At 43.4% G+C, this 27,314-nt stretch overlaps 1 protein-coding gene across 1 annotated transcript in view; it reads right to left on the bottom strand.

The window, feature by feature from the left end:
- Nucleotides 1-2,789: 2,789 nt before the first annotated feature.
- Nucleotides 2,790-27,314, bottom strand: part of SLC26A4 (solute carrier family 26 (anion exchanger), member 4) — a 35,518-nt gene continuing 10,993 nt past the window's right edge. The window contains exons 9-20 of the mRNA XM_015406061.1: nucleotides 25,839-25,952; nucleotides 24,449-24,526; nucleotides 24,145-24,240; nucleotides 20,266-20,372; nucleotides 15,959-16,028; nucleotides 14,090-14,182; nucleotides 13,845-13,940; nucleotides 12,719-12,949; nucleotides 9,957-10,011; nucleotides 6,572-6,717; nucleotides 3,740-3,820; nucleotides 2,790-2,863 (exon numbers count right to left, since the gene is read on the bottom strand). Of these exons, the coding sequence (XP_015261547.1) occupies nucleotides 2,840-2,863; nucleotides 3,740-3,820; nucleotides 6,572-6,717; nucleotides 9,957-10,011; nucleotides 12,719-12,949; nucleotides 13,845-13,940; nucleotides 14,090-14,182; nucleotides 15,959-16,028; nucleotides 20,266-20,372; nucleotides 24,145-24,240; nucleotides 24,449-24,526; nucleotides 25,839-25,952 (1,191 nt within the window). The 3' untranslated portion in view covers nucleotides 2,790-2,839. The remainder of the gene's footprint in view (nucleotides 2,864-3,739; nucleotides 3,821-6,571; nucleotides 6,718-9,956; nucleotides 10,012-12,718; nucleotides 12,950-13,844; nucleotides 13,941-14,089; nucleotides 14,183-15,958; nucleotides 16,029-20,265; nucleotides 20,373-24,144; nucleotides 24,241-24,448; nucleotides 24,527-25,838; nucleotides 25,953-27,314) is intronic.

Raw genomic sequence — 27,314 nt, forward strand, 5'->3', positions numbered from 1 at the left:
GCTAGTAGACAAGAAGAATGCCTAATCTATCCTTAGTCCCTAATGTAAGGAGCATAGAGTCAATGTCAGTGATAGTTTCCACTGGAGGTCTGTGGAAGCTGAAGGTCTCACAGAGGACACTAGCCATGCCTCCTCCCCAGCCAACTGTGTGGGGTTGGTGGAGGACTGCATAACTAGGAGGTGTTAGTTGGGACAGACACACCATGTCATTTTCTTCCAACCATGTTTCTGTTATGCAAGACTGGTCAAATTCAGAGTCACTTTTGTGAAGAAAAGTCTTCCATTGTATCACTAGAACAGAACCCCATATTTTCAGTAACAATTCAATGGGTTTTTTTAGAAAAAAGGAGGTCAAAATGTATGTTGCAAGATTTTATTTTTAATACAGAGATTTCAGTATACACAGCCAATGACAATAATTCCTAGCTCCTGAGGGAAATGTACAAGCAGCTTTCTTTTACATTCATTACACTTGGGTTCATTTCATTCTGTTAAAGGCTTAACCAGCAAACCCATTAATTAATTCAGAAGAGACTGTTCATGTAATAAGGCACTAGTTGGTGTAAAAGTGGCAGTTTTACAGCACAATCCTATACAAGTTACCCCAGTGATATCAATGAGCTTACACTGGAGTAACTGCATAGAACTCCAGCTATCAAAATGACAGATGTCCACTTAACAGTGCCATCCTAAGCCAAGTTGCATCCTTGGACTGCCCATTGGAGTCAGGGGACTTAGAAAGGTGTAACTCTTTTCAGAATTGCACTGAAAGTCTTTGCTTCTCAAACCACACTGATGACAAATCTCATTCACTTACATAGTGTATGTGCCTTTAGAACACTGGTAATTAGTTGCTCTTTTAATAACTGCATTTATTATAGTTTAATTGTGTATATCTTGACACTCAGAACTTCCAGATCAGCATCTCGGGAAGACACGGAATAACAGGATGAGTTCTCTTGTGGATTAAGAACTGGTTAAAAGACAGGAAGCAAAGAGTAGGAATAAATTACTCATTCTCACAATGGAGGGAAGTAATCAGTGGGTTCCCATAAGAATTGGTCCTGGGGCTGGCACTATTTAATTTGTTCATAAATGACCTGGAACTAGGGATAAATAATGTAGTGGCCAAGTTTGCAGATGACACAAAATTACTTAGAATGGTGAAAACCGAGACTGACTGTGAAGAGCTCTGAGAGGATCTCCACAAATTGGGTGAGTGCCATGGGCAACAATGTGGCAGATGACATTCATTGCTGGTAAGTATAAGGTGATGTACACGGAAACAAAGAAAAACCCAACTTCAAGTATAGGCGGATAGGGTTTAGACCTGGTAGGGCTAGAGACTTGCTGAGACAGAGAGGGGAAAAGATCTTGGTCATAGTAGGTAGATCAATAAAAGTGTCAACCCAGTGTGCTGCAGCAGAGAAAAAGGCAAACTTTGTTGGAGATTATTAGGAAAGGGATTGAAAATACAGTGGTTGATATTATAATGCCCCCATTTAGATCTATGATGTGGCCTTATTTGGCTATGGTGTTCAATTCTGGTCTCCGTATCTCAAAAAGGATTTCACAGAGCTGGAAAAAGTACAGAAGAGGGCAACCAAGATGATTGGGAGTTGGAGAATCTTCCCTGTGAGGAAAGCCTGAAGAATCTGTGACTTTTCAGTTTAGAAAATGGACAACCGAGGAGGGACATGATAGAGGTTTATAAAGTTATGCTCAGGATGGAGAGAACTGACAAAGATAACTTTTTTTCCTGCTCCCAAAATACTAGAACTTGAGGGCATCCAATGAAGCTGATGGGCAGTAGATTCAGGACAGACAAAAGGAAATGCCCCAATACTTAAAATGTGGAATTTGCTGCCAGATGATGTACTGATGGCCACAGGACTAAATAGCTTTACAAGGGAATTAGATTCAAGGAGGATAGGTCTATCAGTGGCTGTCCATGGTAACTAAAGGGAACCTCCAAGTGTAGAGGCGATGTACATCTGAATACGAGTGCCAGGAGGCAACATCAGGGGAAGGCCTTGGCCTCTATGCCCTGTTATTGGACCACCAGAGAAACTGGCCACTGTGTGAGACAGGATGCTGGACTAGATGGACCACAGGTCTGATCCAGCAGGGCTGCTGTTAGGTTTTTATGCTGTAAAGTAATTCATTATTTGTGGAGTAATTCATTGGTAAACTGTAGCCCATGCATTTTTATGAAGACCTTTGTGAAGCCTTAAATCGTCCAGGGTACAATTTCCCCTCCAGGACTCAGATTCCTACTATTAATTACTGCATTATTTATTGTCACAAATAGCCCTTTTGTGTCTGTAGCACCAAAAGGTACCCCTGAGAAATAACATTCTGCTTCATATTGTACAAATAACTCCTTAACCATCTTCCCTGTTTATATCAACAACTAGCTCTGATTATTTGGTGGCTATGGCTGCAATCCTAACAACAGTTTCCTGGGAATAAGCCTCAGTGAATAAAATGGAACTTCCAATAGACTTGCTTAGGATTTCTCCCTAGGTACACTGAAGTAAAACTGGACCATAAATGCGGTCAAGCATGCATATGCGCTCAAAAGCTAATAGCCAGTTCTGCTACAGTAATGGTGATATGGCACCCATTTTTGCTGTATTTACTTTTGAGCAACTTTATCAAATAGTTTCTAATCAAGGATAGTATATGAAAAGATAAATTAGGTGAGTCTGTAGCATCTGCAGCATAAAGTAAATGCTTTCTCCTTGTTCAGAGTAAATGGTCCCAATAACGATGCATGAAATATTGTTGTGTGATTTGTCCCATAGTCCACTGATATGATGAATTCTGTAATCTTCCATCATGAAGCAAGTCTGCGCATAGCCTAGTAATAAAAGGGGTTTTTAAGGTAAATCAAGAATAATAAACTATTTCTGAAATCATAATCTGTCTTTCAAAACTCTTATTCTTCATAGAGAATAAGAGGCTGACTATGACTTAGGGAATGTCAGTACTACAAATGTATATGCTGAGCATATGTTAAGTTACCTAGTGTGGCTTCTCTCAAAGAATCCTGGGAAAATGTAGTTTGGTGAAAGTGCTGTATATTCTCTGTTAAGGGATCCACCACAGGACTGTAGTTCCCTGTTAAACCAGCCTTAAGTGATGTCACAACTGTGGGTGCAATCTCCAGGAAGTTCTCCTTTATCAGGTCCATGAAATGAATACAAGAGTGACAGAAGTTCCTGGGAGACCCTTCTGAGCCCCTGAGCAGCTTACTGAAAAATGTTGTGCATCATGTGGGTGGGGGGACTGGGACAGACTAAGCTCTTGGGTCATGGAAGAAGGAGGGGACAATCTGGGAGGCCTGGGGATCCCCTGGAATTACAGCTTATCTCCATACTACAAAGATCAGTTCTCCCGGAGAAAATGGGTGCTTTGGAGGGTATACTCTATGGCATTGTACCCCACTGAAGTCCCTGTCCTTTCCAGGCTCCATCCCCAAATATCCCGGAATTTCCCATCCTGTATCTGGCAACCCCACCCCCTCCATCCTCTGCCCGTGGCCAGGGGGACCTGGCAACCCTACCCCAAACACCACCCTCCCAAGGCTCCATCCCCAAATAGTCAGGAATTTCACAACCTACAATCCTACTGGAAGAGGATTTAACAATAATCTAGTTTGCTAAATGAGCTCTGTACATTTATCAACATAGAATGTGAGAACAGTAAAAAAAAAACACCCTAAATAAAATTATACCTCTTCTTGAACATCAAGTTCTTCATCCTGGTTTGTTTCTGTGAATCCAATTGGTTCCTTTGACTCCTGCATTAGTGAAATCTGTTCCAAAAAGTTGTGAGATATCATGAGGAAAGACATAGGAAATGTATCATAAAGCTGTCAATAGGGTTACAATGCCATGCATACTAAACACAGTGGGACTTATCAAGCATCTCCCTTATTTATAAAAGCCAAATGGTGGTGGCACTTCTCTAGAACATTCCACACGTTCCGGAATTGGTTGGCGCCTTGGTGTGTCACTCAGAATCTGTCCCTATCCACTGGCTGCATTGCTTGAGTCTCGCCTCCAACATTCTAAACAGTTTGCTGTTCCCCTCCCCCCCCATAGCCAGTCAGAATACAAAGGTTATTTGCATATGCAGCCTAATTGGCCTTTGCCTCAGAACACAGAGGTCGTTTGCATATGCGACTTGATTGGCTTTTGCCTCTAACATTCTAAACAGTTTGCTGTTCTGAGGTAAAATGTGTCCAATCTCCAGGTGAGGGCTGGAGATCACTCAGAATTACAACCGCTTTCCAGATGGCAGAGATCAGTTCCCCTGGAGAAAATGGTGGGCTCTGTATCCTTATATGCTGCTGAGGTGGCAGCCAATGACAGTATGACAGCCAATGTGACGTTGCAGTCAGGGTTTCAGAGCATGGGAGAGGCTGCAGGTGTGTGTGTGGGGGGGGGTTGGAAAGCTGAAGAGTGAGGAGGAAATAAAGGTAGGTTGATGATTGGCTGGGAAGGAGATAAGGTTGCCAACTCCAGGTGGGAAATTCCTGGAGATGTGAGGGATGGAGCCTGGAGAGGGTGAGTTTTCAGGAGGCGTGGGACCTCAGACAGGCACAAAGCCATAGACTCCACCCTCCAAACCAACCATTCCCTTCTGGGGAACCATCGTTGCCAATCTCCAGGTGAGGGCTGGAGGTCACTCAAAATTACAACTGTTCTTTAGGTAGCAGAGATCAGTTCCTCTGGAGAAAATGGTGGACTCAGTGTCATTATACCCTGCTGAGGTCACCACAGCAAATTGACACTGAGTGTCCAAGGCCAGGGCACCTGCCCAGAGCCTCTTTCTAGAGGCCGTTGTATTTATTTCTACAACGAGCCTTTTTCCTAATAGTTCTATAATTACAATTTTCTGATATACACTCAGGATTGATTTGTAATTTTTATTTTGAAAGTAGATATCAGTTTTTTCAATATTAATGTAGTAGATTCTAACCCCAGTAAAACTGATGGTACAAGCGTTAGTGGGACATTTTCCATCACTTGATAATGGGGTGGATACAACCAGGCTTTCTGCAATAAAAAGAAGGGTCTCCTTTGACCACTCAGAAAGGTTATGCTGGGGATCATGGGACCTGCATGGACAAAAGCCATGTGAAACAGGGGCTGTAGCAAGGAGGATAAGGACTGAGTGGAAAAGCTGACTGGTTCTACCCCAGTGTTTCAATATCTGTTACAGATAAATTCATGGAGAAATAAGTATAGCAGCAGGAATAAACACATTCAGGATATTGTACTAAATACTAATTTGAGTGAGGGGGAGGAGAGTTACCAAGGTTGAAAACATATTCTAGGAAGATAGAGGCTGCCAATTTAGGACACGGCTAGACAAATTATTGTACCATGTAGGTCCTGCCAAAAATGGAACAGTTGTGAAATTATCTGTGCATCTTTGCTCCCTTGCAAATTTCTTATTACTAAAAGCATGGAGCATAACTTGGCCAATTAATCATGTCTCATTGATTTCAGTAGAAGCAATTTATGATTGTGTTTAAGTAGCCAATGCAAATCAATGGAGCTTTAAAGTGTTTAACTATGGCTGGGTCACACCCAGTTTCTCTTTCCTTATTATCTAACAGATGACATGGCATTCAAGTGCTGGCATATACATTAAGGTTCTAGTGATGGGAATAATTGGTCAAGTCTCAGTCAACTGATATTGCAGGCAGAATCATGTCCCCAGAATGGATTTATGCTTAAATTATTAGATCATTTATTCCCAAAGACCTTTATAAATGACCACCTTGAAGTTAGCATAAAATCAGTAACACCAAATGGTGAATTCAGTCCTGTGCATTGTACCTCCCTTTTTAATATGCACATCGGAGAGTTATGATTCAGAACTGAAGGATTCATTGAAAGAAAACTACAACTAAATCCAGGGATCTTGACAGGAACTATTAATATAGTGGCCTGTAATAATACCAAAATTGCTAGAGTGACTGTGGATATTATTTTATTTACAAAATTTATACCCAGCCTTTCTGTAGTCCTCAGCATCTTCAAGGCTTCTAACAGATTAAAAACTTAATAAAAACCCACCATAAAAAACATTATAATCAAATAAAATACATAATTAAAACAATTAAAACCCAAGCTAAAATACACATACAAAAACATAAAAACCATTAAAACATAGGGTAGGAAGGAGGAATCACTGAGGGAACACCAGATGAAACAAAACAGTCTTTGCCAGTTGGTGGACGATGGCACTGAATGGGACAGATGACTTTTCAGAGGGACAGATTCATACATAATTTTATGCATATCTACAAAATCATATATAACTGGGATAGATGTTAAAGGTCAGTTGTAAAGTAACATTTTAGCAATTGTGAGGATGATCATAAGTGATTGTGACTGGAGAAGACAGACAAATTGGATGACCTGTTATGACAGATATTTGATCATACATTGTTTTGTACATTTTTATTGAAAAATAAATGTATATGTTTTAAAAATAAATGTATGCAAAAGAAAATATGTGCACATAAAAACAAACTATGTTTGCCACGTACCTTTTCAATTATAGGGTCCTGGGTGTCTCTGTGTATGAGCTGACTCTGTATGTGGAGGACAGCATCATGGACAGTCAGGAAAAACATCTCTTTTTGGATAATACCATCAAAGAAGGCACAGAGTTCCAGCTTTCTCATGATGTGGTCTGAAGAGAAAAAGATGAGGGAAAAAATATACATATTCAGATTTATTAAAACAGCAATCTACACAGAAAAATATTCAAAACCCAGTTTCTGGTTTCTGTTTGTGTGTTTGCAGAAAAACAATAAGAAATCAGCTAAGGAACAATTAGTAGCCAGATGAAAACCACTCAAAATGACAAATAGTTGTCACAGAGAATTTTGTATTTATGAATCATAAACATTCTACTCGGGTTTTGCCTCCCATCACTTTCCTAATCATATTATGAATGAGACTCCTCCCTGATGTAATTTATATTAAAAATATATGTTGCTTGTGATACCATTGGTCCAAAGATACAGGGAGACAATCTAAGAGACAGAACACATAAATGTCAACAAGGGCTTCGCTGTCTTGAACTTCAGGAACAGGTACTTAATACAGCAATATAAAGAAAGGTTTTGTTTTGAGTTTACAGAGAGCTGTTCCTAAATAACCATGCAGATTAAAATACTAACGCAACACTAAGCAGGTCTACTCAGTATCCTACTCAGGTCGCAGAAATGGGTGGGACCGTGCAGGGTTTGCCACGGAATGCTTATAAAGTTAGTGGTAAGTTTGCAGAAGGAAATACCAGGTACCAGAGATGAAGGTCACTCCCTGCCCACATCAGGGGAGGATCATCAGCATGGAATGAAATTGACATGAGATGTAAAGAGAGAGGGACACTGGGATGGGAAGTCTAAAGACTGGAAAAGTTGGGGTAGTCGCACCAGTCAGTCTCAGGGAACCAGGCGAATAAAGTCCAAAGGCTAACCACAATCAGTTACTGGAGAGTGGAATCATAAATGGTTTCTGTGTACCAAAGACAATCTGTGACAAACTTAGAGTGATAAGCCTACAGCCTATGTGCAAGCAGAGTGAAGCATCTATTCTATAAAGAAACAAAATATCCTGTGTAAATATCCCATCCTCCTGTTGAGTTTTCTTTGAAATAAAGAACTGTGCTGTTTGCCTTTCACAAGCACTGGTGCCTAACTTTTGAAAAAGATCTATATCTGGCAGTTGTCAATCTATCCACAAGAAATATAAACCCCGAAGAGACTACATTTTAGTGTGAACTGGTCAGCCCTGAGAAAGCAAAGGTGATCAGTCACATCAGAGTAAAATAATCTGAATCCAGTATAAATATATATATACAGGGATGCCCCGACTCGGTCACGGCAATGGCTGGGAAGAGGTAATTGTGTCATAGATGTACATACCAAATGGGACTTAGTAACATTAATAGCTAACCCCTCATTGGAACAACACTCCAAAAAGGAACCTATAAGTTTATGTAGGTCAACCATAGATCTTGACAGAAGAGCAGTATCGTCTGCATATAAGAAACAGGCTGTGACATGCTTTCCTGAGAAGGTGTATATGGATTGGCTGTTGAGTTTAAAAATAAATAGGGCATGGTTTCCAGTCCTGAAAAACACAAAATGCTCTACATCTCACAACAGCACTACAGATAAAATTAGAATTTCAACAGTCAATCCATATGCAAAAGAACCTCCTCCTCCATTCCTCCATTAGCATGTCACAGCCTGGGAAATTCCTACAAGATAATGATTCAGCTCTACCCCACCTTCCTGAGTAGATATAAATTACCTGCCTACCGTCTTTCTTCTCACATTGACACAGAGAGTACTCCATCTTTCTGTGTTATACCTCTGAGGATGCCAGTCACAGCTGCTGGTGAAACGTCAGGTATTACAATGCCAAGACCATGGCCATACAGCCCGGAAAATATACAACAACTAATGAACTCCGGCCATGAAAGCCTTCGACAACATATTGCTCTGAGATCCATAAAAGCAACAGCTAACATACCATTTTTTGATCTGGTATACTTGTCTACAGTAAATTGAAGCGTATGGCAATGGTCAACTGCGCTGACTCCTCTGTGGAATCTCTTGCTCTTGACCTAGTGTGGCTTCACCCTCAATCCAGAGAAGTACCTTCTTATAAAGCAAGGAGTTTGCTCACCACTGATAACAAACTTATGGGGCAATAATTCTTTGGGTTTGTTAGATCACCTTTTTAATAGACAAGGACTTTTATTGCATGCTGCCAAGAGGTAGGCATAATTCCTGTCTCATTACTTTGAGTAAATATTGGAGCCAAAATCTTTGCCCACTAGTTGACATTTGCTTGAAGTAGCTCTGAAGGCACCAGGTTAAGTTCTGGTGCCTTTTCAGATTTCATTTGAAATATTAAATAATTAATTTCTGATATTGTGACCGGGGGCCATTTGTCAAGCTTTGGAGTAAGGATCATTTTAGCAGGGATACTTTCAGGAGATGATGTCGCAAATAAGGCCTTCAAATGTGCCTCCCAGCAATTAGCACAGATGTAACAGAGGAGCAGGGATCTAGTGTTTAGCTCATTTGCAATCATATCCCAAAAGATTTTTACATCTTTTTGTTTGGAAGCCCAAATTAAATGTTTCCATGAGATAACTAGAGCTGCTCTTTTTTTTGTTTTCGATAAGCATTGTGATTCAGGTTGCAACTAGAATATTCATTTGAGTATACCTGTGTCATTGCTCACACCCATTTCCATCAGCGGCTTCCCACCACCTACACACTCCCTTCTTCTTCCTTCCCTCCCTCCCAAAGGGCCGCTTCTCTGGCATCACGACAGAGAACAAGCAAGAGACATGGGCAGAGGAGAAGAAGGTGGCGGCCACAGTTGCGAAGGAAGAGGCTTCTACTGCTGAAGTGAAGGGGGAGGCCCAGCCCACACATGCACTGACAGGGAGGTGGCAACTGCCCTGCCTCTGACAGGAGGAGGAGAGGGAGGTGGCGGCTGAACATGTACAGCGTGGCCCAACCAAGAGAGAAAGAAATGAGGGGGAAGGAGCAGTCAGCCAGCTGACCTGACACGCGTCTTTTCACTGCTATTGCCCTGCTGCCACCACCCTCCTCTTCCTTGCTTGCGGGCCAGATAACAGACCTGGACGTGCTGTTCCAGCCACTGAGCCATATGTTTGACATCCCTGCAGTACATATTGTAGCTGACAATAGTTTCCCAAGGTTTTGGGCAAAGATCTTTCCTTGACTTGCTACTGGAGTTTCTTTTTAAGTGGAGAGTCCAGTGATTCAACCTGGGACCTTCTGAATCTACTCTCCTATTACGCTATGGCTTCTCCCTTCCACTTTACACTTCATAACAGATGCTACCCGTTAGCAATAATAGCTAAGTTTACATATTTACCTAAATGTGATGCAATGTATACTCGCACATCAATCCTCTCAAATTCTTTGACAATCTGAAAAGAAAAGGATTGGGCTAGCATTAATTTTTGCAGATAGATTAACACTGCAGTTGAGTTACACCCTTTTGAGTCCACTGGTTTTTTTGAAAACTGATGTTCGGAAACTTTAATTGAGAAACAGGGTTACCAACTCCAGGTTAGGAATACCTGGAGATTTGAGGGTGGAACCTGAGAGAATGGGGTTTAGGGAGGGGAGGGACCTCAGTGGTATATAATGCCATGCAGTCCACCTTCCAAAGCAGCCATTTTCTCCAGGATAAATTGAATAAATGTTTTAAATGAATAAGTAATAAATAAGCCATATATGTAGTTTGGACATCAGCTGTAATGCTGGGGAATCTTCAGCTCCCACCTAGAGGTTGGCAACCCTATAAATGAGTTGCAGTAGTGAATACTGATGTTATATGATAAGCCAATGTCAAGAATATTAATGGACTCTTTGAAACCTGGGGGTTTCACACCAATGATATAAATAGTTTGATGAAGCTGGATCCAGTTTTATTGGGGGGGGGGGCAGGCAAAGACACAGTGCAGCCTTTTGCAAAGGTAACCCTAGCTACTCTAGTCTAAGCTGATGGATTTTGATGGGCTTAGACTGGAGTAACTATGTATAAGATTGTACTTTTAGACCTTTAACTTCACGTGCAATACCAGTGTCTCCACTACAGTTTTTATTTGGATATGTAAAAGGTGTAATCCACTTTAACCATCAGGAAATTGTAAAGAATCCTAACACTAACCATTTCAATAGCTACAGCTCTAAATGGAAAAACAGTATATAAATATTTATTTTAATAAATTAAAATAAAACAGTGGAACTTATCAAGAAGCAGAAGGACAATAAAGGCCCATGTTTATGGCACTGGCAAAAACAACTATGGGATATGTTGTACATGGTCAAGTTCACTGCAGCACAACAACCTGCATCCCGGGAATCAACTTCCCCAGGGTTGGAAATGGCTTTTGGTGAAAGGAAAAGTGAGAATATCCGTGACCCTTGTGCAAAGATCCTTCATCCTTCCTTGTACCTGTGGAATGCTGGATCAAACCCAAAGTGTTTTTTAAAAATCAGTAATTAAATAAGTACAACAAATTCAATAGATTTATGGCCTCAATAACTCTTTCCAACAATAATATGGCATCTGCTGTATCAACCACTTTGAGAAAAAATTTCTTCCAATCTTTTAGTCAAAGTTAAACAAATCAGATGTCCTTACTTTGTTCCTTTTTCCCCATTTGGAGGACCTCCTCCCCCTGTTTGGTGTTACGGAGAGGAGTAATCAAAAGATTGACTTGTCCTCAGGGGTCGTTTCGTAGAAAAAGAGCTAGGGGAACTCATTAGCATAACTCATTAGCATATGCCACATCCGCTGACATCACCGGAAGTGTGTCATAAGGCCACACACCCCGCCCCTAACGGTCTTGGCCGCCGCCGGCCTTGCAGCTTCACTGCCGAGCCCCATGAGAGGCCCGGCGGTGGACCTGCAAGGCCAGCGGGAGTGCAAGGAAGCCCCGCGAAGGCCCTCCCTGGCCCCAGGCAGGCAGGGGTGGGGAGAGGCAGGGAGGAAGCAACTTACCCTCCCTCTTCTCCTGCCTCCTCCTGGCTGAATGAGGACCAGAAGCGGGGCGGCCGGAAGCAGGGGGCGGGGCTTCATCATGTGCCCCGCCCCCCGTCCCTCACTCGGGGGAACTGCGATCCCCGCGTTCCCCCCTCGAAATGACCTCTGCTTGTCCTCATTATTCTAAACTTTTCTAAAAGTTGTTAAATAAATAGATCTGGAGGAAAGGACTTGGTCTCACCTTAAATGCATTCTAAAATTTTAAAAAGTACTCAGTTTGATTTGTTTTGATTGTTCAAATTACTTATTTTCACTTTGTTACATGTTAGTGTTTTGAGACTGTAACATAGGTTTAAGAACATAATCTAAATAAAGGTTAAATGATGATGATAAATGTGTTAGTTTCACTTTTGCATAGATTAACACCACTGGTGATTGTGATGGGACAGGCAACTACAAAAATGGAGGATTTTACCCATCTCAGTTAAATCTGTACAAGTCACAAAAGCACACACTAGCCCAAAGCTAACCCATGAGAAAATATTTCTTTAACATCTCTGCCCACAATGCAAACAGTGCTGTCTTCTGCAAGGCAAAATGTGTGTACACAGAGTATTAAACCCAACAGCCCACCAGTGGAAGGCACTAACCTTCCCCCTCTCTTACCCTGGTAGTCCTTTCTAATCTAGGAAAGTTTATTCCTGGGGTCATGAGACCCATAGTCATGCAGGTCAGGTGGCTGCAGTGGGAAGGAGGAAAGGGATGATATTGCCCTTCCTGACTTTTCCATCAGCAGACGTCCACTGATGGAGGAGGAGGAGGAGGAGGAAGAAGAAGAAGAAGGAAGCAATCTTGTTCCCTTCCATTCAGCCACCTGCGTATCTATTATCCACATGTGATCCTGGGAATCAGCTTTCCCAGGGTCAAAAATTGATGCCGCTAGGTGTGCAAAGCAGGGAAAATATACAGTCCTTGCACTGGATCCTACCCAGAGTTTGTGTGGAAAGATATTTCAAGGGTTCAAATTTATCTTTGATTCTAGCTCAAATCTGCTTTGTCCCTACATGTGCATAAATGACCTAGTAATTTAATAAATACCAATAGCTAGAATATTTTTTTTATCAGTAACAAAGTACTCTTACCGTTTTCATGGCTCTCACTGCTACTACATCCATGAAGGATACAGCTCCAAAGTCAAAAATGAGACTGTGCAGGGGCACTTTGGGGACATTGACTTTGACAGGAAGGTCTGAATTCCAGTCCACTTGGATTTCTACTTCTTTAGTTGGAATGTCAAGCTCTGAAGGATCTTCTGGGTCTTCATCAGGTTCAAAAGCTTCATTAGTAGTGCCAGAATCACTGATTATGCCATTCTAGTGAGGACACATACATTTATATATTTATCACAATATTTATTAATAAAGGAACGAACAACTCCTTACCTTTCCTTCCAAGACGAAAAGCAGCATACACACAGGTATGTGTGATAGACACAATTCTTCAGAAAGTCTTCTTTAACAGCAGAAGTCTCCCACACAAACTGACCTTTCACTTCCTATTTACGTACTCAGTTTCCTCATGTTGCCTGTGAACATTAGTAATTTACGAACTGGCCTATGAGGAATGGGGGGGGGGGGGGACCCCACCCTCCAAATTCTCATTCTCCCAGTATTCTCTATGTTTGAGCAGGCTGTTTTCTCCTCCACTCCCCCCTTTTCCCTTTTAACCAACATGTCACTGCTCTATTTTCAATTCCTTTGGAAGCATTTTCAGGTCTTACCAAGCCCCCTCCTTTTTTTCTTTTGGTTAATTTACAAAGACACAGTTTTTGGAATATCCAGGGAGTCCCTGAATATATTGGGGGGGATGACCTGTAGTTCTGCTCACACATAATCCCATCCTATCTGCTGCTGAACATAGCGGGGTGGATCCAACCATCCTGCAAGTAGCCTTCCTCCAACTTAACTGGTGCTTTCTCCAGTGAGAAAGCCACACTTTGGAGGAAGCCTCCTTCGACTGGAGAAAGGCCTCACACTTGAGCCAAAAGGAAAAAATGGGGTATAATCGTATAAATATTTTCATTCACTCAGTCATCTCAGTGGAATGCTAGAACAGGGTTAGGATAAACCCTACCAATTCTGTATTCTTCATTTTAAACTAAAATAGAAATGCAGATCCCACAAATACATTGAATAAGAACCCTCACCTATATTTCAGGTCATGACAAACTCTTCATTACTGAATGGAGAAGGGAGATTAATACTTTACCTTTGTTGCTTTTAATTTCCCCTTCTTGATTAGCTTCTGTATTTTTCTCAGTGCTTTAAGCCTCTTGTTATATACTCGAACGGCATCAAATCCCACCTGGAGAATGCACAATTGAACCAAGGTATACTCAATTTGTCTTCCAAGGAATAAATACACTGGCTACAATTCAATGGCATCAAAGGGCTTAAATGTTGGATTGAGGCATGAAAAATAGAAAATGTTAAGAATTATCACAGGCTACTCACAGAAGATCTGACACTGCTTCTCAAGCCATCAATGTTAGCATAAAAAATAGGACTTGAAAATCTGACAATCTTCACTCCTTCTGGTTCAACCACCTGTTGTGAAAATCATTTTATATTGAAATAAGCATACTGTCTGCGCTGAGTTACAAAATCCAGACCTTTACCCTGGGTTGGTTGTTGTTGTTTTTTTTTACATTTTTGACCACTTTGCTTGATTTGCAAATCCTTCTAGCTCAACCCCTGACAGCCCACCCTTCTCCTATGTCCCTGTAGGCTTTTGTAACTTGTCTGTCTGTGTCTGTCTGTCTCTGTCTCAGCATCATGTCACTGTTAACTACTTTTTTGTGGCTATTCTGGATGGGTGGGGGGAGGTAGTCATGAATTCAGGGGCACAGATAGACTCTGTGTGTGTGTATAGTATACTGCATTACTGAAATGGGGGGGGTGTATTTTTTTAAAAAAATAACTAAGACACCTCTGTAATTATGTGATCGGAGACACAGACCTTTTACTTCCAGGTCATACTTTCTTTTTATGACACTGAAATTAGAATTTGGCATAAAAACGCTCACAAAACTGCTCACTTTTAATTTTTTAATTTATTTCTTTAGATAATTGTACCACACTTTTCTTCCTAATGGGGACTCAAAGCAGCTTACAACTTCATGCTCCCCTGCATTTTATCCTCACAATTCTGTGAGGTCGGTTAGGTTGAGAGTGAGCGGCTGGGGCCTGAGGGCGAAAAGCCATAGAATTTTGCCCAAATAGCAGAGCATCCCCACATGACATTTCCGGCATGATGACATCACTTCCGGGTCGCACAATGTCCCCCCCACCTCCCGGAATGCCCCTCAAAGCCTCCCACTGGTAGAGGTAAGGGAGCTGGCAACCCTACACTCTGCCCACTATACCATGCTAACACCTGTCCTCCAGCAGTAAAGCGTATATATCCCCTGGATTATGTGGAGATTTTAAGTTGGTTTATTAGGGCTGTCAATCTCCAAGTGTTGGTTGGAGATCTCCTGGGATTACAACTGATCTCCAGGTGACAGAGATCAGTTCACCTGGAGAAAATGGCCACTTTGGAAGGTAGATTTTATTATGGCGTCATACCCCACTGAAGTCCCTCTCTCCCTCCCCAAACCTCCGTGCTCCTCAGGCTCCACCCACAAAATCTCCAAGTATTTCCCAACCCAGAGTTTACAACCCTGCTTAAGGTGGAAAGCAAGTTCCATCGCCCCAAAGCAAAACTAGCTCATCTGCAGAAAGACTTCGTACCCCTATTTTAATCATTCACTGTCATTACTGCACAATGAAAGCCTTTATAATGGGAGTATTAAGATGGAAATTGTAGCCATATCTTTACAAGGCTGTTGTCAAAAACTGACAACGTTCACCTAACTGGGCCTAGCCTGGCAATTTGCTCAGTGAATGGTTGCCAACCTCTAGATGGGAACTAAAAATTTCCTAGAATTGTGACTGAACTACAGACTACAAAGAACAGTTTCCCTGGAGAAATCAGAAGCTTCTCAAGGTAGACTCTATGGCTACATGTCCCTCCTGATCTCCCTCCTCTCCCCCAAACTCCACTTTCCCAGGCTTCACCCCCAGATCTCCAGCTTTAATGTATTGATGTAGTAAGCATATATAGAAATTAACTGCAGCTAACCATATAGATTTTGCTGTCAGAAGCTATGGATCACAGTATGAACCGAGTGGCCTGACATGCTTCATCCTGCAATAAACCACTGGCCTGCTCTTCTCTTTGTGAGAAACTGAGGATCATTTTGTGTTATATACTTCCACCAAACCCTTAAAAGCAACAGTACAAAACTTTTTGTTACGTGATAACTTGTTGGAAAATCTTACATTTTTGTATCTGGTGACCTTTTTATATATATCTGTGCCAGGAACATTGCCAAGGCTACCCCAGGAAGGACTAGGAAAAAACACATATGAAAATACATAGCCAAATGTTATATAAATGCAGAATAAAGAACACTTAATTGCAAGCAAATGTTAGTTACGTTTCTCTTACTGTGCAATCCTAAAAAAAACAAAAAACCATTGGCACAGGGAACTAACTGAACTGACCGCCAGCATAAGTGCATTTTATGCCAGTGTAAGGGCCACTTATGCTGCACCCCACAGTACTGCTTGCACAGCTGCGCTGCCCCAGCACACCAGCACAGACCCCTGCTCCAGTGGGAAACAGGGTGTGCTGGGGGTATGGCAGCAGTTAGACAGCTCCTCAATTGCTTCCAGCATGGGGACACCCCCTGAGCAGGCACAAAGTTGCGCTTGCCAAAAATACCAGTGTAGCCCATCAGCTCCCATTCTGAGCCAAAAAAGTCCCTCATGCTGCAGCCATTCTCACAGGACCCCAAGCAGTTCAGGAGACCAACTAAGGGTACACCCATTAAGCACCTCTCTTGCAGTGGGTGCGTCCCATTCACAGCACCCAGTCACAGCCTCTCCTGCACTATAAATGCTTCCCGCAAGTCACCCCACAACTCACAAGGTAGGGTGCACAGCATAGCACACTGTCTGACATCCTGCCATGCAGACTTAGAGTGAGTGCACATGAACCTTAGTGGTGGGTAAAACACAGAGGGAGGAGGGTCCCCCGAGGGTCCGCACAGGTCTCTGGATGCCTCCGCTGCCAGATGTGTGCCTGCACCTGCTCAAGGAGCCCCCTGAGGTCCTGTCTCATCACTGTCTCCAGTGACTTATATGGGCCCCAGCCCACATCCCCTCCAACAGCTCCCCTCCAAGGGGTGGCGGCAAACAGTGACACATGGTGACATTGTGGAGCAATGCACAAATGGCAAAGAGCTTGGCCACTGTTAGCTGAGGACTGGTACACCTTGAGGACCTCAGTGATGACCCCCTGGAAGGATCTGCTGGCCAGAAAACAGGGATGGCACGGGATGTGAGAGCTTGACCCTGGAGGGCTGGGCCCAGCTCCTCACACAGGGCCTGGATGGCAGCTCTATCTAGGTGAATCCAATCAAGGCAGGTGCTGTCTGACAGATGGAGGATACTGATGTGAGCTCAGCAATGGCAGGCACGGTGCCTTCTCTGCCATTGCTGTGACGCCCAGATGTACAGTGCCAGCAGTAAGTGGATGTTGCAAACCCCTAGTATGGGCAGCAAGGGCAGGAAGGGGTACCATCCTGGCAGTGGCTGGCCAGGCTCTGCAAGAAGACATGGCAGCATTCACAGGGCTTGTTTAGTTTGTTTGTTTAGCATTCGCAGGGGTAATGGGCAGCCAAGGCAATGTTCTTCCGGGCTCCTGGCCCCTGCCCCCCTGGACACTACCTACTCCATCTTTTGGTGCCATGTTCCCCAGTGGCCACAGCCCCCTCCTGCCAGGTAGTGGCCATGGCAAGAACAGGGGTGGGTGGCCAGAAGGGGGGGAATCTTCCCATGGTGGCTCAGCCCAGCTCCACATTCCCCTGTGTGTGTGTGGCACGGCCATACGAACATCTGGTAATGGTGATGGCCACCACCAGCCTAACTGAACTGAGGCCGAGAAGGCACTGCTGTACAGGTTGGTGGTGAAGCATGAGAGCATTGCCCTTTGCCACTTCCAGGAGCAGCTCTGCCACCTCCCAGTGCTGTGCCTTCTGGCACACGGTGGGGGAATGGGTGTCTGCCCTGGGACATGCCACCTGGATGGAGTTGTCCACTCTGAAGCATTGGAATAATTCCTTTGGTCCCACTCAGTGGTGCATCCAAGCCCTCATGGCCAAAGGTGCTCCTTATAAGCAGGCAGTGGAGGAGAGTCTACCTGGAGCAGAGGCCATCATGTGGGCAGTGATACCCCCCCCCATGGTGGCGGGTGGCCGTCCCACTGAGGTGCCGTGTGGTGAGTGTCATGAGCCCTGGTACCACCTGGCCCCAGCTGAGGGGCCAGGGACCTGGCACCCAAAGCCTCATCGAACCCTCAGGGTGTCCTGACTGATTTCTCCATGCCTCCATAGCCCTGCAGTCACTGGGCATCACAAGAGTCCCCTGGCCCAGCAGCTAAGAGAGAGGCAATGCAAAGGGCAGACTAGACATCTTTGGATGGCAGCAGCCCCGGCCTGCCAATTGGGGGGAGGATACGGGTAGCAGGGGCGATGCACATTCCCCTGAACCATGTGTGTACCAGACAAGGAAGGGTATTCTGACCCATTGCCGGGCTGCCACAGCCTATCCTGCCCACCCTGTCATCAACGCTCCCTCTAAGCTGTGGAGTCTTGTGAGCAAAAATTCTACTTTGTGAGCTACTGGCATTAAAGTTGTGAGCGAGCGATTTGGCTGCTGCATAAATTAGTTTGCTCTGGAGCCATCCTTCCTGAGTGAAGACAAAAAGGTGTGAGCCAGAGGCTAAAAAACCATGAGCTAGCTCACACTAACTCAGCTTAGAGGGAACATTGCATCTATGTGGGCAGTGACTGAGTGGGAGCAGCTGGAAAGACACTGTGAGTGGCGTGAAGCCTTCCCAGGGGCCAGCAATGAATGGAGGGGGCTGGCAGAGTCTGTGATGGTGGCTGCCAGGCACCTAGAGCGGCTTCTTGCCATCTTGAGGGATGTGGGTGAGGGACAGGGGCCCATTGAGTGGCTGCTGGATGACCTCACAGAGGCTCTCCGAGCCCTCCTTGCAGCCTCTACACTGCCGGTCCTCCTCCTGCTCATCCTCCAGAGGGAGTGGCATTGTGGTTGTCATGGGGATGCCCTTGACAGCATGGGCGCCCTGCTGAATGGCATGGCAAAGGGCATCCACAAATCCATGTCGTTGCAACGGCAGACCACCCAGATCTAGCAACAATGACAGCATGGAACCCCACAGCACGAACACCATGGTTACTACTGCAGCAGCCGCCAGAATAAAACACGAACACCTTTTTCCCAGCCGGCCTTAGGGGGACAACTAGTAGCACCACAGTTGCGCCGCAGCTAGTCACCAAAGTGCAGGGGCAGGACAGGACTGCTCTGTTAATCACCTAATAACAATATCCAACTTTGTGCAAAATGGCAATATGTTCATTTGATAGTACAACATAATTTGGAGAGAGAAGACGGCATGGTATAGACCAATCTCATTAGATTTTGGAAGCTAGCAGGGTCAGTTAACTGGGAGGTGGGGGGGAACTGAGTGAAGAGAAATCAGCTTACTCAAGCCCCTGACAGCTTAGAACAGGAAATTTTGAGGAGCGCGATGGGATTCCCAAATTGTTTAACCCCACACATACAATGATGCCTCATGGGTCATCACCCTGCTTGTATATCTAACAGTAATGTAGCCAGCCCCCATTAAGACAAATGTAATGTATCCAGTCCAGACCGCGTGGCCGGCTTGGGCTCCACACGGTCAGAGACAAACGTCGAGCTTTGCTCCAAGAGACAATGGACTATGTGGATCCTAGCCCGCTCCAATCAGGGGGCTAGGTTCCCAGCCGAGAGCCTATGGGACTCTCGGCCACTGTAAATAACCTATTGGGAAGTGGGGGTGTGTGTTTTGGGTGGCGGTTTCTTGGGGAATATAAGCCGGCCTGCGAGCCGGCCAAAGTTGTCTTGTTCCTGATTGAATAAAGTACACTTTGCTGAAATCACTCTCCGTCTGTGTACGTTTCAACAATGAATGTAGTGCCCTGACCTGGATAGCCCAGGCAAGCACAATCCTGTCAGATCTCAGCAGCTAAGCAAGGGCCGACCCTGGCAAGTACTTGGAAGGTTGATTTCTGAGGAATACCAGGGCCGGGATGCAGAGACAGGCAATATCAAGCCACCTCTCTTAAACATTCTAGGCCCACTACAGTGCTGCCAGAGTCACTATGACTTCCAGGTTTGCAAGCACGCATACACACACACACACACAAAGGACTCACCCAAAAAAAGGACAATTAAAGTAGCAAAATCCACAGACAAGGTAGAGGGGTTCTATATACTCAAGATACTTCCCAGTATGTGGGCAAATATGGCTTCATAAATTTACTGAAACAAAAAAAAAGGAGAAAAACCTCACCAAAAAATGGCCTAATGAGAACTTAATATACCCCAGAAAAATAGGAGGGCAAGCATTTTATTATGTCTCATCCTCCTACAGAAGCCTCTAAAAATATTAGCATAATAATTCTGGAACTGCATGCTTGGAAATACCAGGATCATAATATTTAAAAGGTACTTACAACTGAACTCTCAGTACAACTGTCAGTAGCGCAAACACCAGACCAGCAAGTAGTCCCAAATCAAGTCCAAGAATAATAGACGCTATGCAGGTGAAGACCCAGATACACTGGAAAAGAAATGGCAACAAAAGGCTAGATACCCTTCATAGACGTTGCAGTATAAGGTCTAATTTTCATAGACACAGTAAATCTATGCCTGGATTGTATCGCTTCAAATTGCAGACCTGCACATGATAGAAACCTCTTCCATACCGGAAGAAAAACAAATTTAATATAGAAAGCTAACATGTCAGGGGAAAAGATTCCTCTTTAGCATTGTAATCTAGCTTCCCTGACATGTTAGTTTTCTACATCTAGGGAACTTCTCTATACGGAGGGAACATTCCATCATGGACTCTCACCTCCAGTCTAAAGTTGTACAGTGCAGATACAGTGAGAACTAAAATAGGAACGTCATGAGACTACTTACAGAAAAAGTCAGAATGTCTGGACCTTTTAAAATCATCTGTGGCACAAGGCCTTAATGAACTGCTTTGGCCTTTTGGACACATGCATTCCATTGATCTTTAGATCAGAAGCCATTGTCATAACCAAAGAGTTCAGTATTTTTACAGTATTTTGTCAGTGTCCTGAGAATCCCAGTAATATATTAATAATTAAATGAAATATGTTGCTCTGGATTCTTCTGAGAAAATACTAAAAAGCACACATCTGTAGTACAGCAAGATTTCCATGCAGGCTTCCATATATATAGCTGATACACGGGCACTTTCTTGTCATAATGCTCATCTGGACTGCATTGAACTAGATGGATGCATGTTTAGGTATTCATGCAGATGAATGCAGTTCCCAGCTGAGAACACTAGCACAGGCATAAATGCACACAACTAGAACTACCTGAGACCTCAGTGGAGCCATTATAGCTTGATGTACATTGCAAAAATAATGCATCTACCAGTAATGCCTTCTATCTATTACATTTTCATCCTGCCATCCCTTCATGGAGTTCAAGGTAGGATAAGTGGTTCTTCCCTCCTCTATTTTATCCTCACAAAAACACTGTCAGATAGTTTTGTCTCCCAACATAACCTATCGGTAAGTTTCCTGATTGAGTGGGGATATGAACCTGGGTCTCGCTAGGCTTGTCCAATCCTTTACCTCACCACATGTGCTGCCAGTCATAGTAGTGGATTACAGCAGTGCACCAAACAGAAGGCACTTGCATAGCCAGAGTTCAAGACTGCGGCAAAACCTCAGGAATATATAGAATGAGAGCAGGAATCTCAGTGCCAGCTACAGAATTTCAAGACTGAGCTTCTGTTTCTCTTTCTGTTTTAGAAGTTACATGTTTTACTGCAGCCATTGCAAGTGGTCTCTGTCATTTCAGTATATTTTCCAAGTCCAAAGCTTTGCTGCCATTAGACAGGGCACTGTGGCAAACTCCACAAACGGGACTTTTCTGCTTAAGACATTCCTGAATGCACAGCATACAGAAGACACAGCCTCAAGGCACCCACTCAGGGTTCTTGTACACCTCCAAGCATGTGAAGTAAGAAAGTGGAACTAATCACTCAGTGGTAGGCGCCCCCCTCAGGAAACTGATTGGTTTCCTGAGGGGGTGCTTGCCACTGAGCGACTAGACCTGCTTTCTTACTTCATGTGCTTGGAGGTGTATGAGAACCCCGTGTGGGTGCCTTGAGGCTGTGTCTTCTGTATGCTGTGCATTCAGGAATACAATATCAACAAAGAGAATCACAGAAATCAAATACAAAATAATAAGAACCACCACTGTGATGGATTACTAGGTAGCAACTGATTAAAAAAAAATTATTAACCACGTTTGACCAATAACTAATCATGTTTTAACACATAGAAAATTCTCTCAATAATGCACAGAAGCATTTAACAGTCACAATACATGTTATGCTGTGATCCAAACAATGGTAAGTATTGCATATATTCAAATTGTTCTCCAATCCAGATGCCAAAAAATCATAGCTTCTGTGTTTCCAAAAAGATCCAGATGGATGAAACATACACAAATTATAAATACTTGCAAGCTCTGGCTTCCTGTGTTGCCAAGACACACTCAACAAATTCCAAATGGAAAAAAAGAACACCAATTACAGACACTCGCAAGCTCTGGCTGATGGGCGGCCAGCTTGAAAACCCGTTTCAGCATCCATCCTTTTTCAAAGATGAAACTGCTTCCTGGATCAGCGCTGGAATTAAACATCATAACACTTGACAATAACTGGTGATTAGTTATTGGTCAAATGTGGTTAATGATTTTTTTTGTAATTAATTGCTAGTTAGTAATCCATCACAGTGGTGGTTCTTATTATTGTGCATCCAGGAATGACTAAGCCAAAAAAGCCGGTTTGTGGAGTTTGCTGCATTACCCTAATGGCAGCAGAGGTTTGGACTTGAAAAAGCAAATTGAAATGACTGAGACCACTTGTAATGGCTGTAGTAAAAAAAATGTACTTCTCAAAACTGCATGGTCATGTTGCTTCTTTCTGTTTTAGGTATTAAAGCCTCTACCAGAACGGGTAAGTGCCAAAGGGTTCTCTGCTCTTAGCCTGTGGCCTTAAGTGAGTTGGTGCAGTTGGATTTTGGATCAGACTTGGAGCTGTACTGCATTTTCTTTTTTGTTGATGGTCGTTTGTCTGTTTGTCTCTCTGGGGGTTTTTAATTAGTTGCTTTGGATCCCCAGTGCAGGGGAAAGTGAGATATAAAAATAAAGGCATAAAATGCAGCAGCTTCCTCACTACCAGCAGGAGGAGTGTCATGGATCCCAGTAGCATGAGGCAGAGATTCTAGGGAGGAATGGATACGTATATTGGTATTAGGGTTGCCAACATCCAGGTGGTGGCTGGAAATATCCTGGGATTACAATTCATCTCCAGGCAACAGAAATCAGTTCACCTGGAGAAAATGGCCGCTTTGGAAGTTGAACTCTATGGCATTAGGCCCCACTGAAGTCCCTCCTCTACCCAAACCCCACCCTCCTCAGGCTCCACCCCCAAGAGCCCCAGGTATTTCCCAACACAGAGCTGGCAACTTTAATGTGTGTGCATGTGTGAGCATGTTTGAGATATGGGTAGAGGGGAGGTATTCTATTAGTGTTTCTTGTGCATATCTGCATACATGAGTGTAGTAAGTCAGTTGAATGATGAGTAAGTGAAAAGTCAGAATGGGATATATTTCTTACACAGAGATACTTGTGGTCACAAAGCACCTTAGAGACTAACAACATTGGTTCCAGCACATGCATTCATGAGGCAGAGGTCACTTCAGATGCATGAAGTATACGACCATTAGGCTGCTTCATTTATATTAAAGGCTGTGAGCAACAGAAATGTGTTGGGGGGAAAAGATGTTACAAAGAATGGCTAGTTTAAAACAAGATCCAATCAAAAGTAGTCTGGAGATCAGTTGTAATGTTGGGAGATCATCAGGCCCAACCTGGAGGTCAGCGACCCTACATTGCCCTGGTCTACAAAGATGGTTCAGAGGTTATGGACTAGTTCGCCTAAATGTTCCCTTTATAATTGCATCCTGCAGGTTAAAAAAAATCTATTGTGAAATCATAGTACTGAATGCACAAAAGGCAGGCAATTAAGGACACATAAATGCAAAATGACATAAAAATAAAAGGAAGTATCACCTTGTTGTGCACCTTTGTAACCGAACTTTCTGCATTACGGTACATCATGTCTTAGGCAGGTTTTTTTGTTTGCATTATTTTCCAATTCTGTAACCCTAGTCCTATTATATTGCCTTGATTGAATCTATTTTTATATTTGGTACTCCACTTTGTAATCTGCCTCATAGACCAAGCACACCTCTTTAGAAACAAAACATTAAATGACTTACAGCATCTGCCTTGCTCTCCCTCCACAAGCGGGGGACATCTAACACCTGCATGAACATCCCCTTCAAGTTGGCAATGACAACTGCCGCTAACACAGACTGCAAAGGGAAATGAGAGTAATTAAACTGTGTTATTCCAGGAAGACACCAGCACTGTGTGCGTGTGTGCGTGTGTGCGAGAGAGAGTTAGTTAGCTGTTGGAGGAGAGAGGGAGGACGCTTTTTCTTTATTGAGGCAGAACCCAAACATAACAGCAAGTCATGAAGCTGCAGATGTGTAAACAATAAGAAGCACAATCACAAAATACCTTTTGTAAAGGTTCAAGCAGCTTGCCCAAGGCAACTATGGCAATCAACACAATTCCAGCAGAGATTATGCCAGCAACCTGAGAAAGAGATGGTTTATACGATCAATCAAACAGATTTCCTATTAGCTATATTTACATAGAATCATAATGCATAGCTTCACTACCTTTAGTAGGCTAGTTTGGTTTTTCATGTGCAGAAATAATTTAGTAACAATAAAAGCAAATCTCACAGTGCTAATGAAGAAACATGTACTGGTTTGAAATAAATTAGCTTTTGCAAGCATATACCATATTCAGACAGACTGAAACATGTCTTTCCCACCTGTGATCACTTTCTTTCTTTTTCAGTCTTGATATAATATGGAGGTGGTAATCAGGTCATCTGAGCTCCCCTACAAAAGCCTGCACAAGCTATCATTAAAAAAACTCCTAATCTAGTACACTCAGTTGGTATCCTGGTCTTTCCAGATGATTGCCTCAAGGCTTTCATATTTTATCTAGGTTCAGACAGACAAGCAATCTGGATAGCCTAGACCGGCCTGATCCTGTCAGAGCTTGGCTGCCAAGCAGTGCAGGTCATGGCTGGTTGGTATTTGGATGGGAAACAACCAAAGAACAGCTAGATTAGTATGCAAAGGAAAGCAATGGCAAAGCACTTGTGTTCATCGCTTGTCTTGGAAACGCTACTGCGGGACCCAGTCCCCTAGTGGTTTTTATGGGCCCCTCCCTGAGCCAGGGCTCTAGTCGGGGGGGAGCTCTCAGGTACGGAGCTCCGGAAGAGAACCTCTAGGGGGCGGGGCGGTCACGTGGTGAAGCCCCGCCCCCTTCTTTACCCCGCCCTCTGCTTCGATCCTCATTCCGTTTGGGAATGAGGATGAAGCAGGAGGGTAAGTGGCCGGGCCTTCTGACACACTTCCGGTGATGTCAGGGAGTGTGGCCTTCTGTCACTTCCGGTGATGTCAGGGGGCGTGGCATATGCAAATAAGTTATGCTAATGAGTTATGCTAATGAGCTCCGGCAGCTCTTTTTCTACAACAAGACCCCTGCCCTGAGCCATGGCTCCCCCCCCCGGGCCATCTCACCCCGATGGCCTGTCGGCAGGGAGGATGAGGGCAGCACAAGCAGCAGCAACGGTGATGAGGCTGGGCTTAGAAAGCAGCCCGGCAGGCAGCAAGTGTGAATGGAGTGGGGAGAAGCCTCCATCTTGGGCTTCCACCAGACGCTCGCTGCGCCGCCCACCAGCAGCAGGTAAGCCCAGCCAGGCAAGGCAAGGAGGCAGGTGGTTTCATTATCTGTTTATAATGCCACATAAAATCACTAACAGGGAAATTTCATAGTAATACAGGAATTAGAATGATCTTTAATGATAATTCTCAACTGAGGAAATTACCTGGGTTTTTCCACCAGTGCTTTCCTGGACTGCTGTGCGAGAGAGCGCTGTTGTAGCAGCAAAGCACGAAAAGGCTCCTGAGAAAATGTTGCTGATCCCAAAGGCAATGAACTCCTGGAAGATTAGATAACTGGTATAAATAAACATTTCTTTTAAAAAATAACACAACTTCTCTATATTACAAGTAATTATTATTTCCTTGGGGAATTTCTATACATTAAAAAAATTGGTGGAGAGCCAAAACAAAACAAAAAATTGAATCAGATTCAATTATAGCTGTATGCTGTGTTTGAGTTTAAGATTTTCTTAACAATGGGACATTCAGAAACAAGTTCCTAGACAGAGCAGCACAAGATCTCGTATAACATTTTATTGGGAAAATGTTGCAGATAAATCCACAGGAAAAAAAGAAAATGCTGTTAGAAATATATTTATTTAAAATATTTATATACTACTTTACGATTTTGTAAAACATAATTTTTAGTGTATTTTGAAGAAAAGGAAGAGTCAACACTATTCACTGTTTAACAATGGGAAAAGTTAGAGTTTACATTGTTTTACTTGGTCCTGGGCCTTGAATAGTCCAGTTCCAGACACTGTACACAGAATTCTATAGCAGGACTATCCTTCATGCTTCCTCATAACGTACCTTCCTATACCCAGCAGATCTACCTATTTATTCATGTCTGACAAAGCTTAAACCCTAAAAATCTCATTCATCTCTAAGTTGCTCCTGGACTCAAATCCAGCTGTTCTACCGCAGACCAACACGGCTACCCTCTGAAACTTTCCTCAACTCTTTCCTACTTTGAGGGTGAGTTGCAGGAAATCACAATACCTTTTGTGTCTTAAAATCCTATCACTGTTGCAAGCTACATGCTTCAGTTTTGTGTACCAATTCAGTGGGTTTTTTAAAGGATTATGACAATGCAGTAGCATAATAAAGCGCCAAGTAATCTTGCACAGAGAAACAAGGAATACTGAATAATCTAAGACAAAGTTCTTGAATTAACTTTCTTCTACTACTTGCCAATGTATCTTGTATGGTTACACAGTGCAAAGATGTTTCAAGTGAACGATATCTTCAGAAATTTCTGCTAGTTAAACCCCATCCACCCCATGTTCATTGTCAACACGTCCATAGTAAACACCTCCCCCAAAAGCAGAGACATTGCTGATTCTATTACTGCCCCAAAGTGTATTATGTAATACAAAGAATAAGCAGGAATACACCAGAGTGAAAAATCTCAGTACACATACAGCCATGTTAACTTCCTACGAAAACTTTGTGTGATCTCAGCACACTACCACTTCAGGTTGTAATGCACAACCCTAAGGACAATTTCCAGGGAAGAAACCCCATTTAATAAAATGGGACTTAGTTCTGAGTAGATCTGTTTAGGAGCATTCCCTGTGCTTCCCAAGTGCTTGATAATGTACTTATTTCTAAGCAGAGTTACACCCTTTAAAGCCCAC

This window comes from Gekko japonicus, unplaced genomic scaffold (genome assembly GCF_001447785.1).
Source record: "Gekko japonicus isolate JY-2015 unplaced genomic scaffold, Gekko_japonicus_V1.1 scaffold1651, whole genome shotgun sequence".
Lineage (NCBI taxonomy): Eukaryota > Metazoa > Chordata > Lepidosauria > Squamata > Gekkonidae > Gekko > Gekko japonicus.